Source organism: Mus musculus, chromosome 18 (assembly GCF_000001635.26).
Source record: "Mus musculus strain C57BL/6J chromosome 18, GRCm38.p6 C57BL/6J".
Taxonomy (NCBI): Eukaryota; Metazoa; Chordata; class Mammalia; order Rodentia; family Muridae; genus Mus; species Mus musculus.
The window spans coordinates 30,287,909-30,305,653 of record NC_000084.6 but is presented as its reverse complement, the minus strand read 5'-3'; the positions used below and the strand labels follow the sequence as shown (position 1 = coordinate 30,305,653).

The 17,745-nt window shown below is 41.6% G+C and overlaps 1 protein-coding gene across 4 annotated transcripts in view; it reads right to left on the bottom strand.

Moving 5' to 3' along the window:
• The window catches only part of Pik3c3 (phosphatidylinositol 3-kinase catalytic subunit type 3), an 82,512-nt gene that overhangs the window by 42,473 nt on the left and 22,294 nt on the right, over positions 1–17,745 (bottom strand). For all 4 annotated transcript variants that reach the window (NR_151699.1, XM_030250425.1, XM_030250424.1 and 1 more), the window contains 9 exons: positions 16,817–16,903; positions 15,088–15,183; positions 12,524–12,595; positions 11,931–12,035; positions 11,226–11,318; positions 6,896–7,081; positions 2,580–2,734; positions 1,998–2,088; positions 612–679 (listed from right to left, as the gene is read on the bottom strand). Coding sequence is in view for 3 of the 4 variants with exons in the window: in XM_030250425.1 (XP_030106285.1) it covers positions 612–679; positions 1,998–2,088; positions 2,580–2,734; positions 6,896–7,081; positions 11,226–11,318; positions 11,931–12,035; positions 12,524–12,595; positions 15,088–15,183; positions 16,817–16,903 (953 nt within the window). In the remaining variant the exon portion in view is untranslated. The remainder of the gene's footprint in view (positions 1–611; positions 680–1,997; positions 2,089–2,579; positions 2,735–6,895; positions 7,082–11,225; positions 11,319–11,930; positions 12,036–12,523; positions 12,596–15,087; positions 15,184–16,816; positions 16,904–17,745) is intronic.

The window sequence follows — 17,745 nt, the reverse complement described above, 5'->3', positions numbered from 1 at the left end:
TGCCACTCAGTCAATGTCCTCAACAATACGGCCACACTTCCTACTACCTTGGTACAGAAAGGAGGCTCTCTGTACCTCATTGTTTTCATGTAAACCATCATGGTTATCCTTGTCTCCTATAACTAACTACACAGGGAAGAGAGGAAATGGTTGCTTGGACTCCTCTAGAAATGGCAGTGTCTATCCTAACCAATGCCTGCCAAGTTCAGTTAGAGCATCCTTCTGCCTCAGCCTCCTCATGTTTAAAATGAGAGAAGGTAATTTTTAATTTCAATTTTCTATTTTTGTAGCATTCTAGTCGTCTGGTAAATAACGTAAAAATGCACTCTTGAAAAGTTATAAAGTGTTATATACTACTTAAGTAGCAGGAAAGGAAAGCAGACCCACCGAGGGAGATGGGGGCCACCATAGTCATTTGCATCTTAGCTCTTGAAAACTTAGCGTTAGAAAGACTACGATTGCACTGACTTCTGTGAACACAGCTAGGAGACGGGAGGCAGGAGCACGGCACCTAGGCACTTGGAGGTGGCCTTCATCTTAAATCATCTGTGCTTACAGCATAGGAAATATAGTTCAAAGGGGTGATACAAAACCAAATTATTTTCACGTACCAGTATAAATAATTAGCCAGTGTTGAGTTCTTACAGGCTCTTGATATCAAGAACGTACATAGATCTTGCTGAAAAAAAATTAAAAGAAAGACATATTACCATCTGCTATTAACAGGAAGAAAACAATGAGAGATCCTAAGCTGGAACAGTTTTCATCTGAAGTGACAGTAGAGATTCTCATCTATCCATCCATTATCCATCCATCTATCATCCATCCATCCATCTCTCGCATCCATCCTACAATCCACCCACACCAAACTGACTACAAACTAAGACAGCACACAGAGGATATGGAATTACCAGTTCTCTTGACCAAAATTATTTGGTAACTGAGAAAGACAATTTGAAGGTGCTGATGGCCTATAGGCTACTGTTACTTTTCTGAGGTTGCCTAAGAGGGAGGTCAACACTCAGAAGGATCCCCACCTTTCTGTGAAGGTTTAAATTATCTGAACTCTGAGTACAAATCAGCCTAGAAAATGTTAGTTCAGCTGAGAGGTGGTGGCGCACGCCTTTAATCCCAGCGCTTGGGAGGCAGAGGCAGGTGGATTTCTGAGTTCGAGGCCAGCCTGGTCTACAGAGTGGGTTCCAGGACAGCCAGGGCTACACAGAGAAACCCTGTCTCAAAAACCACAAAAAAAAAAAAAAAAAAAAAGGGGGTTAGTTTATCAGTCCCAAGAAAAATGTCAGAAGGAGATTAAAAACTGCTCAACCAATAGTTGAAAGCCAGGTGGTAAGGAGGGTGACATCTGGTCACATCACAGCATTCCCAGGGAAGCTAAGGCTGCTAAGCTCTTCACCTCAATTATTTCATCAGCTTTGAGAAAAGCCACATGATGACCTGCAGACCCTACACCAATGACCAGCTACTTCCCCCTCAGAGCTCAGCTCTTCCATGATCATGTCCTCAACACACACACAAGAGCTGGTGATTTTTGTTTTGTTTTGTTTTGATGTACCTACTAGTCTAGCAGAGCTGTTCCCTTCAAAAATGAGTTTACCTGTCTATATGAATTAAAACCACCTACTTAGTATATAATTCTATAGAAACATACATTTCTATAGTAAAATTACAAATATTGATAACTGCACTAACATACATTAATATATTAAAATGAACATCCTGAGTCTCCCTAATAGAATATTTGAACTTAGATTATTTTTAAATTACATCTAAACCCATTTATATGCCCAGAGCATCAATAAAATAAATGAAGCAATATCCAGCCCATTAAGTGAGGGGAAATGTCATAACCATGTACCATAACCCATTACTGAACAACGTTATAATGGTCGGTTTATTAATCAACCCAAGGTTTTAAAGACCAACACAGAATGCTGACTGGCATTCTTCTTCCACCGAAATCTTGACAAGCTTTTACTCACCTCGAGATTTTCCCCATCGGAAACTTCCTTTGCTTTAGATGCAGGAGGAGGGGAGGCCACGGGAGGAAGAGGGTTGGTTATAATTTGGGAGCTGAAAACATAACAGGAGACATAACCAAGATGTAAAATCCTGTGTAGACATTTTTATTCTGCAAGCAAGGAGCTATTGTCATCCTGATTGTTGTTGTTGCTGTTGCTTGTTCTGTTTGTTTTTCAATGTGTATGTAATAAACCCTGGCTGTCCTGGACTTGCTTTGTTGACCAGGATGGCCTCAAACTCAGAGATACGCTCCTGCCTCTGCTTCCTGGGCACTGGGATTAAAGGTGTGCGCCCCCACACCAGGCTGTTATCCTGATTTTTGAGATGAGAAAGCAGAGCTATGTACACGAATATGTAACCCAGGAAGAAGAAAGACCTTAGACAGAATCTCAGGTCTTCTAAGTAGGCATCGAGCAGGAGACTAAACTCTAGTAATCTATGCATACATAAACATACATGTGATACAATAGGAAGGGAAAAGAGGCTAACATGAAAATGGAGAAATTGTTACATTATAAATAATCTTCCCTGGAAGGCCATACCTATCTATGTCTCCAGAACTGACTCCAGAATTTGACAGACTTTCTGATGCTGAAGTTTGACTATCTTTCTTGGTAGGTTCCAAACCATTCTTTATGTCATCAAAGTTTTCATATTTCAGAGCCTGGACCAGCTGCAGTAAGTACATCAGCAAATCCTACAAATAAACAAATGAAAAGAAGCGGGCATTAGAAAATCCAAAGCACACTGAGTAGAGCCACACTTCTCTCCGGCAGACAGGGACACGAGACTTGCACGTCTTCCATTTGTTGCCTTTGGCACGGCATGAAGCCGCTGAGCTGCTGGGTGCATCCTTGTGTCCTTATTTATAAAAAGACCGGCGCAGCAAAGGCTGCAGAAACAGTCACAATCATAAAATAAGTTAAGTCAAAAAAAAAGGAGTGGCAAGTGTGCAGGCCACAGTAAGTGGCCAATGGTGGTTTCTGTTACATAGAGTTGTCTGAACAACAGAACAGGAGAGTGGAGAAGGTAGGAGAGAGGTTGAGATGGTTCCTACAGAAAGAACTAAGGGGTTAAAGAAGGGCCTTGTTAACAGGAGACCATCAAATGCACCCCATGTCTAAGACTGCTGGGGAATAATACACTTCACATTTTCAAAAGAATTTCCATCTCAGGACACTCTTTTTGAAACAACTTTTGTTCTTCTTTTCCTTAAAAACCCTCAAAACCTCAAAAGCTCTAGAACCCGAGTCCTTCTCCTCCTCCTCCCCCTATTCTTTGAGATATCCACAGATCCCTCTAAATCCCCCGGCTCCCACCACCACAGCCCTCTAATAACCTCACATCCTTCTTTTCACCAGGCACAGAAGAGGCTGAGCAGTTGCTAACCCTCCAGTTAAGGAAAGGGCTTGAAACACCAGTGTCTAGGCTGAGTCCCTCTTCTGCTTTCTGGAAGTCAGCAGGAGCCTGGAGCTAAACACAACAAGAAGTTGCTCCTCACCTGAATGTTCTCTAATGTGAGACGTTTTCCAGTGATGGACAAGACTCAGCCAATAAGGCATGAGAACTGCTTCTCGCTGAATTGCCCAGGAGAGGGGAAGTGGGAAACCGCATCCCTCCTTTAAGTCACATATCCCCATCGGCGTGCTGGACACTTGGCAGTGTGCACTCCGACAACACAGTTTTTCATTTGTATGGGAATAAATTAAAGCTAATACGAAGTAAGTCACCTGCTTCCTCATTGTGCTGGAAATAAAAAAGTCCCCAAGCATGGAAGACATAAACTTTGAAGTAAGACAAAGCAAAAGCAGGGTGTTAAAAAACAAAACAAAGCAAACAAACAAACAAACAAACAGATTTCTACCCAAGTTGATGCAATAGAAATTTCCCTAGAGCCAAGGGTGGTGTAGTGAGCGCCACCTTCCCCAATGTTGACTCCATGCTTTGGAAAGCAAGGCTGTGTCAGAGACAGTGTTCCTGTGCTTGCAGACAAGAGTCACTGTCCTCGCATGTACAATTCTTGCTTTACACACTCTGCTGTGTCCCTGCCGGTACTCATGCTGTGCCCTCTGTAGAACACAAACAGCTTTGCCTCAGTGTGCCCCAAACACATTCCTCACTCAATTCTCATGCAGGACTTCCAGGCCTGAACCTTGTAAGAGTAAGAATCAACACTCTACACATTCCTAAATAGAACCCTTAAAAAGCCAAATTCATACAGGTAATCCGAGATTTACAGTACAATTACATGGTGGGGGTGGGGGGAGGGGAAGGCCACACAGATTAACATGATAGGAATAAGAGCCAAAAGGTGATCGATCCATCAAGAGGCTTTCTTGATTGACACTCTCACACTCAGACTCTCACACTCAGAACACAAGCACACGCAAAAAGAACTATTCTGAACTTAGCAAGAATTAAATAAAATGACCATTAAGCACACATCAGATGGCAAGATACTAAAGGCATTCTCATAAAAGCGAAAGCAAGGCAGAGCTGGGACATTATCTGTGCTTGGCTGCAATGAGAGGAGAGCAATCCAGACTTGAAAAACAGGCACAGCTTTTCTGGTACCACCTTACACGTAGGAGATGTGAGAGCCCAAGAAGTATGTATAAGAGCCAGAAAGAGACACAGTGAAGAGACAAAAAGACAAACAGGCATTTTACCTAATGGATAATAAGAGAAATGCACGAATACTTTGTAATAATAATGACACAACTGTCAGATATAATTTAATCTAAAAACAACATAGAACTTTATAAAAGACCTGAGTATAAAATCACAGTACCAGGCAAAAAGGCTCAACGTCATAAAGCGGTTGTCTCTTATGTTGACTTAAGTTTAAGATTCTTTTGAAGGTTTCATAAAACGAGTTACTCTCAACATTGTGGAAAAAATTAACGTCCAAAAGTTAGACCAGCCTGTCCAAAGGGGCAGTTTTAGTTACCAGTTGCCAATGGTTTCATTATTCATATCAATGTGAGGAAGTGTCCAGAACACCAAACAATAGCATGAAGACTGTGTCCACATAGAGGATAATGCTATGCCTAAACTTCCATGGCAATGGAAGCTCCGGGCTCAGGACTTCACCCAAGGATTCTCTTAAATGCCCTTTCTAATTAACCAGCAATAGACAGTAGTGTGTTCTTCAGTTCTGTAAGTCATGCGAGTTATGCATCCTAAGACACTGAACACGGAAAACCCAACTCATAGCCAGCAGGTAAGAGAAAAGCACACCAATTGGTCATCCAATACTACATGGGCAGGCCTGAAAACATACATACAAAAATATAACATTATACAGATGCAAAAATATAACATTATACAGACGGAGCATGTGTATATGTATACACACACACACACATGCACACACACACACATGCACACATACACACACACACATGCACACATACACACACACACACACACACACACACACACACACGCACATGCATGTAACAACAATTAATGAAAAATGAGACCACGGATTTGAAAGAGAGCACGGAGGTATGAACGGGTGTCAGTAACCCACCAGGGAGACTGTGATGGAGACTAGTGTTGTAGATGATGGCTGAAAACAAGTGAATTCTATCAAACCATTTGAGATATATTTAATTTTAACAAAATATGTACATATTTCAATCATAATGTTTCATGTGCTTCTGAAAAATTCATGGCATTTCTAATTAAAAATGACCTTTAGGGTGTCATTAATAACAGCTGTCCCACTAGCTCAGCAGCAATTTACAGTCAGGTTTCACACTGTGTTTTATGTCCCATTGGGCTGGCATAAACTAGTAAGTCACCTTTAAGAACACACTCACTCTAAAAAACAAGAACACTTGCCACATTAGTCCACCTCACTAGGAATGACTAAGGCAAAGTCTAACAATGCCTGTGTCAACTGCATGCCTCCTCAGCTGCGCGGGGTGCATACAGACACTCACATGAAGGTTACAGTTGCTATGGGTACCCAGAGGATGCAAGACCACCTTGGGACATTTTACACATGTGCACAACTGCCAGCAGCTGAAGGTGAAGGCAGGGGGTTGGAAGAGAGTTATGGCCATGCACCTCTGTGCTACAAAGGCTTACAGGCTCTGCAGGGCTATGATGAATGTGGCCTCTTGTACACTGAGTTGGAATGGATCTGAACTACTCCCTAGCTGTGTTGCATTAAAGCATTTTTCATTAGAAGCCTTTTCTCCAGACAGAGGACTAGCAGCTCTGGTGCCAGTGGAAGGCCATCATGTAACAAACTAGAGGGTAGCTCTCCTCTCACAGCAGCTCTTGCAGAAAGACTTTCAATGCTTCTGGAGCCCTAACTAGTCTAGCTGCATGGATCAATAGTTCCTGTGGGCCAGGACCCTTTGGGAATTCAATGGTCTTTTCACAGGGGTTGCATATCAGATATCCTACATATCAGGTATTTACATTACAATTCTTAACAACACATTACAATCATGAAGTAGCAACAAAAGTATTTTTATGGGCGGGTCCCCACAACCTGAGGAACCACAGCATTAGGAAGATTGGGAACCACTGGCCTATATGCTCCCTCTTGTATCTCTCTCCCAGCGCACACATGTAAGAGCCTGTGACCAGTGATTAGTCTTAGACTAGATTTTTTTGTTTTGTTTTGTTTTTGTTTTTTTCGAGACAGAGTTTCTCTATAACCCTGGCTGTCCTGGAACTCACTTTGTAGACCAGGCTAGCCTCGAACTCAGAAATCCGCCTGCCTCTGCCTCTGCCTCCGGAGTGCTGGGTTTAAGGCGTGTGCCACCACGCCAGGCTTAGACTAGATTCTTTAAATGCATCACAGAACAGTCACCAGGGGTACTGAACAGTCATGTACCTCATCATCGGCCTGCCTCAGGCGGGCCACAGCGTAGCGCCTCACGGTGGGGTTGGTGTAATGAGAGGAGAGCAGCTCCAGGGAGTCCTCTACATCCATTGGCTTCCACTTTCCCAGAAGTTCCAGGGCCTGCTTGGCCTCCTGGGGCAGGTCCCAATTAACACACTTCAAGAACTTCGTCAGAGCCTGGAGTCAGAAAAGAGTTAAATAGACAGTTAGGAACTATATCTGATTGCCGGGTCAAAGAGCTCTGGTACAGGCAGAGGTCTACTTGGCCTTGACAGAAGAATCCAGGTCCTTGAGTAGCAGTGCAGGACAAAAAACAACACAAAACAAACAAACCCAAACAAACAAAACCCCTTCCCTGTAACTATATTTTCCAGGATAAAAAAATTGCAGGACACAATAATTTTTTTTAATCTGTTTTTCTGGCTTTAAAATATTGGAGACCTCAAGACAGTAATGGGCTGGGCGAGGTAAATCCCAAGAACATTAACGTGCCTTGGAAACAGTCTTAGCTTTGCAATACCAACAGTGTGTCAAAAGAAACCACAACAAGCTATGGTGAAATCTCCCAACTGGCCTCACTGGTACCTAATCAGGGTCAGTTCCTTAGCTTTAATACACACTCTCAGAGAGATCAAAGACACCAGGATGCCTCTCTAAGAAGCAACTCCTTAAAGAGACATGCAGTTAAAACAAAACAAAAACAACAACAAAAAGAGTATCAAAGCACTCAAAAACCAAACAGCAAGAGAGGTAGGTACAGAGCCAGCCACAAGCAATCTGTGTAACAGACAGCAGGATTTTTCTAGAGGCTTACTTCTCTGGCAATTCCATGTCCTCAAGTTTGGACATGGCTGCCTGGCAGAGGTCAAGTCCTGACAGCACAAACAATACACAACTCACTTCAGAAAGGCACACTCCTGTTTTCCTCACACTAAACCCTGAAAGCCAGGTCTCCTGGCAGCACCCCAGGCAAAATGGAAAGCTCTTTTCATTCTGTCACAAATCTGTCATCTACAGACTCGCTCTTAAAGAAAGATAGCTCTACTCCTTTCAAACTAACTTTCAATAAAACTCCACAGTCAATTCCTCCAGAAGTGCAGATTCCACAAGCCCGAGGCACTTAGGATGGGAGGTGAAGACCAAAGGATCTCTGTGGCTCCATGGCCAGCCAGTCCAGCCAATGGGATACTTCATGCTCACTGAAAGACCCTGGCTCGAAAAATAAGGTAGAGAGCAATCAAGGAAGACACCTGGGTGTGACCTTTGGCCTGTACATGCATGCACACTCAACCCCTGCCCACAATACACAGCAATGGACCTATACATATATGTGCATACATACATGTACATGTATTTATGAGAATGAACAAAATCTAAATGGAAATCTAAATAATGGAGGAGACAATGCTCAACTAGACAGCTTTCATAACCAAGTGAAACTTTGGGCGCCAAGAACAGGTTACATCTAGTAGAGTCAAAAGGGACCCAAGGAAAACACTGAACAGCCCAGGCACTTGCCAGAGCTTGGTTGAAGATTAAGGCCCTACTGCTGAAGACAACACTCACTGGACATGGGAAAAATCAACTGGTACCTAACTGGAGACTTCAACCCTCCCGACTAGGTTCATGGTACTGGGAGGTGCATCACATGCTACCAGGGGAGAAAGATACAACACCAACCCAGCTACCAACCCTGTGATCTACACTGCTGACCTGCCTGCATGATACCCTGGTGCAATAGTGACAGGCCTGGGGAGTAACCAACACAATCTCTTTGGATTTTAGCTCACTCCATAGGATAAAACCCATGCCTGACACTGCTTGGGTCAGCAAGAACGCGAAACTACACAGGTCATGGGCCTAGGGGAAAACCAAAGTGATTCCTAATGACAATCTGTTATACCCAGAGAGCAGTGTCTCTCAGTCAATAGCAGTCATCATCATCTTCACATGGAGAATGTGAAGAAAGTGAGAAGACTCAGTCCTATATGTGGGTGTCTTCATCAAAGCCCTCCCTTTGGGGCTCAGGGAACAATATGGAAGCGGAGGAAGAAACACTGTAAGAGCCAGAGGGGATGGATAACACCAAGGAAATGCAATGAAAATTCTAAGTATCATTTCCTAATAACTAACGCCCACTAAATTGTTTCTAGAGCCTTCCTGAGATTAGAAATGAGAAGTTCTCTGAGAGCCGAAAGCCCGGCAAGCCCATCCCTATGCGAGACACAGACTGAAAGAAGGCTTGTGCATCAGTGATGGCTGCCATCAGCACAGGACACACGGGCTGCTATGTGATGATTACTCCTGCCACTTCAAGGCCAATTTACATTGGTTTGCTCAAGAGCCCTTCTTGCACATTAAAAATACTATTTACTCCCTGCCAGTTACTTACGATCCTTCTGGTCTGAGAACTGCGGCTTCATCAGCATCTCTGAAGACAAGATACTGTCTTCAGGACACCTGCCACTCAGTTTATATCATCGGCAAACATTTAGAAGGGACTGAATTCAGTGGGAAGTGACTACTGAGATCAACGATTTACCTTACAAGCCTTTCCAACTAAGGAAGGTCTCTGTAAGGCTGCCCTGGACTTTGACGCTGTGCATCTTCACATTACAGTCTCCATCTTCCCATGCAGATTACATGACCGCAGCATGCAAGCCATGATTTGTAACCACACGACTCTTCAGTTAGCACAGCAAGGTTGTTAACTAATTCATGCTCTGGAGGAAAAGCAAGCTCTCAAAAGCTGGAGTAACATAAAATCCCACTTCCCCTTTCATAGGTATAAAGGGTAACCGCTAAGACACATCCACAAAAGGTTTCCCAAACCATCAATAAATGAGACAGAGCAAAAGCTGAAGAGCTCAAGATGGTCCCTAACTTCATTTTCACTTCTACCTTAGAAAACTCAACTAAATCAAGAGCCAGCACAGCATGAGACTGCAGCACACGGGTTCACTCTCCAGCATGAGATGGCAGTTGCATGACGCAAACTTTTCCTATCCTAATGCATCTCTGCTCAGCCTCCAGTGGACTCAGAAACCCTGCTGCACATCCTCTATGCTCTCTAGATCTTCACTGACCCCTCCCCTTCTGGAGCTTGAACACCAGCATCTCGAGAAGGAGCATGTATACTTCCGTGGCTCTGTAATGCACCTGATCTGTGTGACAGGGATGTACAATGTGCATAGTGGGTTTGCTGTGGATTTAAAGGTCCCTAGCATTCATCAGCTGTTTAAGAAGTCATGTGGTGGGCTGGTGAGATGGCTCAGTGGGTAAGAGCACCCGACTGCTCTTCCGAAGGTCCGGAGTTCAAATCCCAGCAACCACATGGTGGCTCACAACCATCTGTAACAAAATCTGACTCCGTCTTCTGGAGTGTCTGAAGACAGCGACAGTGTACTTACATATAATAAATAAATAAATAAAATCTTAAAAAAAAAAGAAAAGAAGTCATGTGGTGCACATACATCCATGCAGGTCAAATGGTCATATACATAAAGTAAAATAAATGAATCTATTTTTTAAGTAGATCTTTAGCCCTCGCTCTAAGATAGAATACTTCAAGAATATCAAGATATATACATTTCATTACCAAGGAATCATCCCATATCAAGTACAGGAAACTCGAGCTTTAATCCATCATGACTGGCCTGCAGTTACCAAGCTGCACAGTGGTAGCAGTGTAGGCACAAGAACAAGTCTTCACACTAGAGGCTCGACCTGGCAATTCATCACACTTCTCCCTCCAGTTTCCTTACCAAAGGTCCAGTTCTCATCTCACCCCCACCCTGCTAACCAGCTGCCTGTCACTCTACGAATTCAGTTTCCACATTACGTATCACACTATTTCTTCTATCCCCACGGTCTGAAGAATTCACAAGCTTTGTAGTCAGTATGACTGCATTCCTAATCACTCAGGAACAAAGAGGCGAAGAGGGTAAGAATGAAAGGACTCAGGCTCACTCTGCACGTGCTACGGAACAGGTGCTGTGCCGTCTCATCCAGAATGCCAAGCTGTCTCCACTAGAACAAGAAGAAATGAAATACGCTACTCTATCCTATGCAACGGATACAAACTGCACAGGTAGAAACTGAAAAAAATCTGCCTTCAAAATTCATTCAGACATTTTCTAGGAGTTAACACACAGGAATATGTGTCTCTGTGTATACACCTTTTCCTGTGTAGCCAGTATATTGCTGTGTAGCAAGACTGCTTGACCATAGCTGCATGTTTAGTGTAATTTTACTTTCCTTTTGATCATTAGAAAAAAAGAATATAAGTAAATTTGATACATAAAGTATTCAAAAAACTCACTTTTTCTTGATTAGTAAGATAATATCTAAATTTCCAAACAAGATCTTGTTCTTCATATGTGAGTTGCTTGGTTGGTGGGTAACTCACAATAATCTAAAACAAAAGAAAAAGAATTATATTTGTCAAACATACACTTACTACATATTTCCATTTCATATAATATGTCATTTGCTTAATATTTCTATAACATAATTATTACACAAGGTGGAGGGAGGCACACAGAGGCAATTAAGGCAAAATATATGCTGAGCATCAATTTACAAAGCAACTCATTAGGACATTGAAGGAACAATGAGACGGCCATGCTCTATATAAGCATATGATTTCAGAGTTGATTTAATTCAACTAGACAGGAAGGAAGCCAAAGTGGCAATGTCCTTCACCACAAAATCACGAGAAACAAAATGAGTCCCCCTCTTGTCAAATCAGCATGCAACTCTTAGTGTTTACATGCCGGCCTTCATAGCTCATTTCTAAGAACACTAAACTGTGAAAATACTTACAATTTTCTAGTTATGTTTCCACACAGACAGAATTACTAAAAGTCCCAAAATGATTTAATAACCAATCCAAACCATTCTGTAGATAGCATGAAACTTGAAACCATGAAGTTACGGAATTCAGCAAACTTTGAAATGCTATAAAGTACTGGCTGTAATAAAATGTCCACCTAGCTGTTCTTATCCAGTCTGTATGTTCTCTTACATTTAGCTGATCTCTTGTGGTAGCGTTGGGTTTGAGATCGTGGTCAGATGGCCCGCTTCTTAAGCTCCGAGCAAGCTTGTGGTGTTTGCTCTCCACTAAATTCTCCTTTAAATTGTTTACATATACAGAGAATTGTTTAGATATACAAAAGAGAAGCTTCAGTAGTCACAAACAGCAAAGTCTTTCCTTTAAGCCATGGTTAAGATGTCTGATGTTTGACTCACTCTGGTGCCACTGCAGTCCCTAGGACCCACTACAAGGCTGTGAAACTACATGAGTCAGGTTCCAGTAGTGGAACATGCATGTGACACCCGGCTTCCTCGGGCTCCCCCCACCCAAATCCTTAAGGATCACCACTTTCACACCAGACAAAACCTCCCAGTCACTCCTGCATTAGGCAGACCTCACTCTTCAGATGCCAGTGTTCCTTACAAGCATCCATTAAAACCAATCCCCAATAGCTGAAGAGCACTTATTACAAGTGAACATGTCTGGGTTTGTCAGGTATGTGTATTACAAGTTTAAAATATATTACATGGGTCTGTGTCTACTCTACAGATCATTGTTCTTAAAAACTGTGTAAAGCAGCTTACCATAGACATTTGAGGATCAGGAACTTTCACTAACTCAAAACTGGTTAAAATTGGAGATGATTCGTCACCATCCTAGAATAGTGCAGGGTTTAAAAGATAAAAAAGGAAGACATTTAACCAAATGGTAAGTGGATATAATATTATAAAATGCTAATATATTTACATTCAACTTTAAAAACATCATTGTTTTGTTCATAAATTCTTATCCTCTTTCAATTCCACATTTTTAAATTTCTATTACTAATAAATTTTTTGGAAAATAAGTAGAAAAAATTTTATTATAGTTGTAAAGATATGAAATCTGGAAACAGTTTGTTTTTTATTGTTTGTGGCTACAATTGTTAAATCTTGGTTTATTATGACAATGGGTAAGAAAACAGTCCAATCTTAACCTAAATCAGTCCGGCTGTCACCCACTCAAGTGTGGGTCACATTTCTGGCCAGTGAGAGATTGCAACAACAGGGCAACTCAGGGGACAAAACAAGCCTTCACACGGACAAGAGCATAGCACCAATTCTTGACATATGTTAAGAATTAAAGCTGCCTTACCTTGTTAGCACATCATTCCTGAAGAATGAATGACCTCTGTTTTTAATCCAACTCAGTATAATACATGTCTCTGCAAAATTACTGCAATAGGCTAATTATGATTGGCACTCATCCCTTGTGACTGTGTACCTAGCACTGCTATCGGAGTTCTGCTGTCCTCAGAGCTTAGTGCATTCTCAATTGTAGATATTCAACAAAATCAGAAGCAACTGAAAAGGCACTACCGTAATTGAGTCTTACGGGAAACAGCAGAGCCCCAGAGCTGCTGTCTAACTGGCCTGCTCTCGGTCACAACCAGAAAACACATTCATCAGCCCAACTGTGGCAGCTAATCTTCACTAAGGCTGTCTGTCACAGAAGACAGGTGACGACAAAGTCTGTTTCCACTAGACTGTGCTGCACTGGCCCAGCAAGCCTTATGCTAAAGGAACTAAGAATGGTGAGCAGGCAGGCATGAATTCATGAGCAGCTACCTAGGAGTAACCTTTCAAAGGTTTAAAAAATTATTCCAATTTCTACTCTGTTATTATTTCCTCTATTGCAATGCTGCCTTTCAAAAGGTCCCTCACAATGTTTAAAAGTACTGCCCACTTTGAAGTTTCTTCACATAGAAGCCCCATACGAGCAGCAGTGTGGATTTAATAAACACGCACAGCACAAAACAGGAAGTAATTTTAAGATATTGGTGAAAAGCTTGCTCAATAACCTTTTCCTTTTGTTAACTTAAGTTAACTTATTCTAACTTCGCACTAAAGCGAAAACAGACGACAGGGAGAAGAAGTAAGAACATCAACTGAGAAGGATCACACAGTAATAAATAGCAGGGTAAATCCAAACCCTCTCTTGTGAAAACCTTTCTGCTAGGCAGCCTCTGCAAAGGGTACAGGTATGAGGTAGCCTCTGCAAAGGGTACAGGCATGAGGCAGCCTCTGCAAAGGGTACAGGTATGAGGTAGCCTCTGCAAAGGGTACAGGCATGAGGTAGCCTCTGCAAAGGGTACAGGCATGAGGCAGCCTCTGCAAAGGGTACAGGCATGAGGCAGCCTCTGCAAAGGGTACAGGCATGAGGCAGCCTCTGCAAAGGGTACAGGCATGAGGCAGCCTCTGCAAAGGGTACAGACATGAGGCAGCCTCTGCAAAGGGTACAGGCATGAGGCAGCCTCTGCAAAGGGTACAGGCATGAAGCCACTGGAGGCGGCGTCAACAAGTGACACTAATATGCAAATATAATTTAATAAGCTACTTCTAATGAACAAGTGACCTATATACAAACTTACTGTATGCTACAAGTGTTCATCTCTAGTGTCACATACACAAACTCTGTTCTCATTTGAAATGATTTAAACACTATTTCCATAATATTGAAAGAAACTCTACTTAGGCGGTTTCAAACGAGCATATTTTTACCTATATAATTATTCTGCAGCACTAAAGGAAACCTTTTCAACCTGAATTTAAAGCAAAGAACTTGAAAGAGCTACATTCAGAACACTGAGCTATTCTTCCCATAACGAGAAAACACAAACAATACACAACTGTTCCTTCAGTACAGTAAAAACACTGTCTCAAATTTTTGAATAAATTATATACAAGCATATCAATGAAGGTTTTCATAAGCAAAGATACACACAGTTTCAACATGTTGTGTACATGTTAAATAACAGACACCTGAACTCTCAAAGTCTTGCCAAGGAAACATTAATTATAATTTCCTATTTATTGTGCAAATGGATAACTGTAAATAATGCTATTACTTGGTGTCATACTCACAGGTCTGCAGAAGAATTTTAATCAGAAAATCTTAATCACTTGCATACTTATTGAATTTGTGGCCCAGACCTACATGACCCGACTGGGCTGCAGCTCTGTGGTATGGCTGTGTACGCAGAAGCAGCTGCGGCTGAAAGCCTTTGGTTGGTTGTTCTTCTGCAACCAAAGCATGTGTCTAAGCAGGAAGGGCAGTCATTGGTGGCCAGCCCTTGGCAGCAGAAAGCACAGAGTCGTAAGGAGAATACCTTTTCATAGTAAACAATGCCATACTCCTTGTCATCGCACTTGACACAGCGAAACTCAACCATCAAGTACATGAAATTAGAGCTTCGTTTCTCACTCTAAAAAAGAAAAAGAGAGAGAGCAATAAATGACGACTTTCAAACTTTCTTAAATAAGGGTCTTCATCACAACTCAGCAATACAGGAATCAATGACTACTACTTAAAATATAACTTATGTTATTATCCACATGCAATAGCCATAGAGCATCACTGTTTCATCTAGAAGGGGATGTTACTCCATCTCCAGACTCAATAAGACATTTGGCTTACTCAGCACCTTAGAGTTTATGATTTTAAAACTTGAAAGTGTTTTATTTTATTTTATTTCAAAAATAAAGATGCCAGTTTGTACGTGTAACAACTTTCAGTACTTTCACTTTTAAACTACACTAATTAACTCACTTCAGGAATTATGATGTATATAGGAAAGTAATCTTATTTTTTTTTAAGTCTGTAATCAAAAGTAAGAGGCTTAAGTAATTTTTATAAAATGTTCACAATTTCTGACTGCTCCTAAGATAACTCGTCATTAGCAGCTTTTATCAGGACCCCTTCTTCTAGCTTCTGCTGTTACTGCACGTACACGGTGCACAACGCCAAGGGCACTTAAAGTGTGCAGCCCCATACAGTACTGTCTACTGTCCCCATACAGTACTGTCTACTGTCCCCATGCAGTACTGTCTACTGTCTAGTGACAAGCAGAGAGGAAGGGCAACACAGCCAAGGTGGGAAAGCACGCCCAACGCTACATCTCTACACACGAAGCACTGACCTGGAAGAAAACAGATGGGTTTTGAATAAACTATTTTTCTAATGGAACTATTATTAAAAGTGCAAAAGCTAACTCTTCTAGTGGTCTGTGTTGTAAACATGTGAATACATTTAGAAAGGATCTCAACTGTACAATCAATATAGGTGTTACCGACGACAAGATTCATTTAAGACAAGAATATGGGGCTGTCACACTCAGTCTCCATTGTCTTTCTCCCCACTCCCTCCTCTTCTCCCTTGCTAAGAACCTGTGGAGGTTTAAGTCATGTGATTTGTACACCACAGTGGTCATTATCAGCTAGACAGTGATATTCTCCTCTCGGAATCTGATTCATAAAGTGGTTTCCCCTCTCTAGACACAAATTCTTCCATCAAACCTATGGTATTCTTAAAACAAACCTACAAAGTAAGTCAGCTTTAACAAATACAACTTTTTAAAACTCATTGAAGTCATCTTTTAATTAAATATTTACAATGGCTCAATACACAAGATCGAGAAAAGGTAAACTATGTATAATGGAGTCCTTACTGGGGCTTCAACACCCAGGGAGTAGTAAATGAAGTGCTGAAACAGAGGTGTGGACTGGACAGTGCACTTCTGAAGATGGCACGTGGTGACCTCAGAGAGGAGACAGTACTGCTAATGGAGACTCAACAAGCAGTCAAAGGAACCTAACCAACACGGCAACACACGTGAGGCGCCGGGTCGTCACATATGATAGGTAGGTAGCCCTGCTAATGGTTCAGATGACATTAACACTCTAAAAGGCCAGGTTTATTACTTATTAATATAAAACTCACAGTACCTAAAGGAAGCCATATCTGGCCGAGAACTGACAATAAAAAATTATTTTTAAAGAAAGAATGTTAGCTTAGTCACCGTCAGAATTTTTCCTGATGTGAGGAAGGAAGCAACTCACCTCATTTATCATTTCTATCTCTCTAAATGTTAATCTGTCCAGCCAATCCACTTTCACCATGTGTCCTTGCCGATGAGCCTTGGTGAGCTGTAGGAAAGTGCAACAGGGTTAATCTCAGCACAGATCCAACCAAGGAGGAAGGAAGATGGCCATCCCCATCGCTCCTCCCTGACGTGAAAGTCAAGCGTCTGTAACACTACGCAATCCCAAGCATTTCAGGCCACAAAGGGAGACGGCCCCATCGGCCTCAGAGGATGGGTCGCAGTACACGGGGCATTAAGAATAATTCTGACACTGCTTACGACAATATAATATACATTAAAACAAGTGAATTTTATGCTTTTATTTGGAGCCTACTCTCAAGATATCTAATCAAGTATATACAAATACTTCAAATTCTAAAATGAGCCAAGATTCAGAACACTTTTGGGTTTTAAAGATCTAAGCTAAAAGATGCTGAGTCTATATACCAACTCTGCATAAGTCCTTCTACATATCCAATTCTTCATATTAAGTGTTCCTACACACTAGATTACACACATGAAGAATCCTACACATTGAAGTCTACATATAAATCTTCATACTTAGGACATTAGACTCAACATATGAAAGATTCCTACATTTCAGATTCCCACATAGAAAGCACTATTACATACCAAAACCGCATACTATATCAGAATAAGAAACGAAGCAAGAGACAAACCTTGTCTTAAAAATGAAAATCATTAAAAAAGAAAAAAAAGTTTTAAAATCAAGCCTGTAGTCTTGCCAAGCGCAGAGTGAAGTCCTCCCCGCATGTTATTTGCATGTTTTACAGTTCTTATGTTTTGACTATCATTAGTGAAATTATAGTGAGTAGATCCTTTCGGGAATAATACATCATCTTTTCTTCCCACTTTTAATGTAACATTCTGAAAAAATTACTTAGG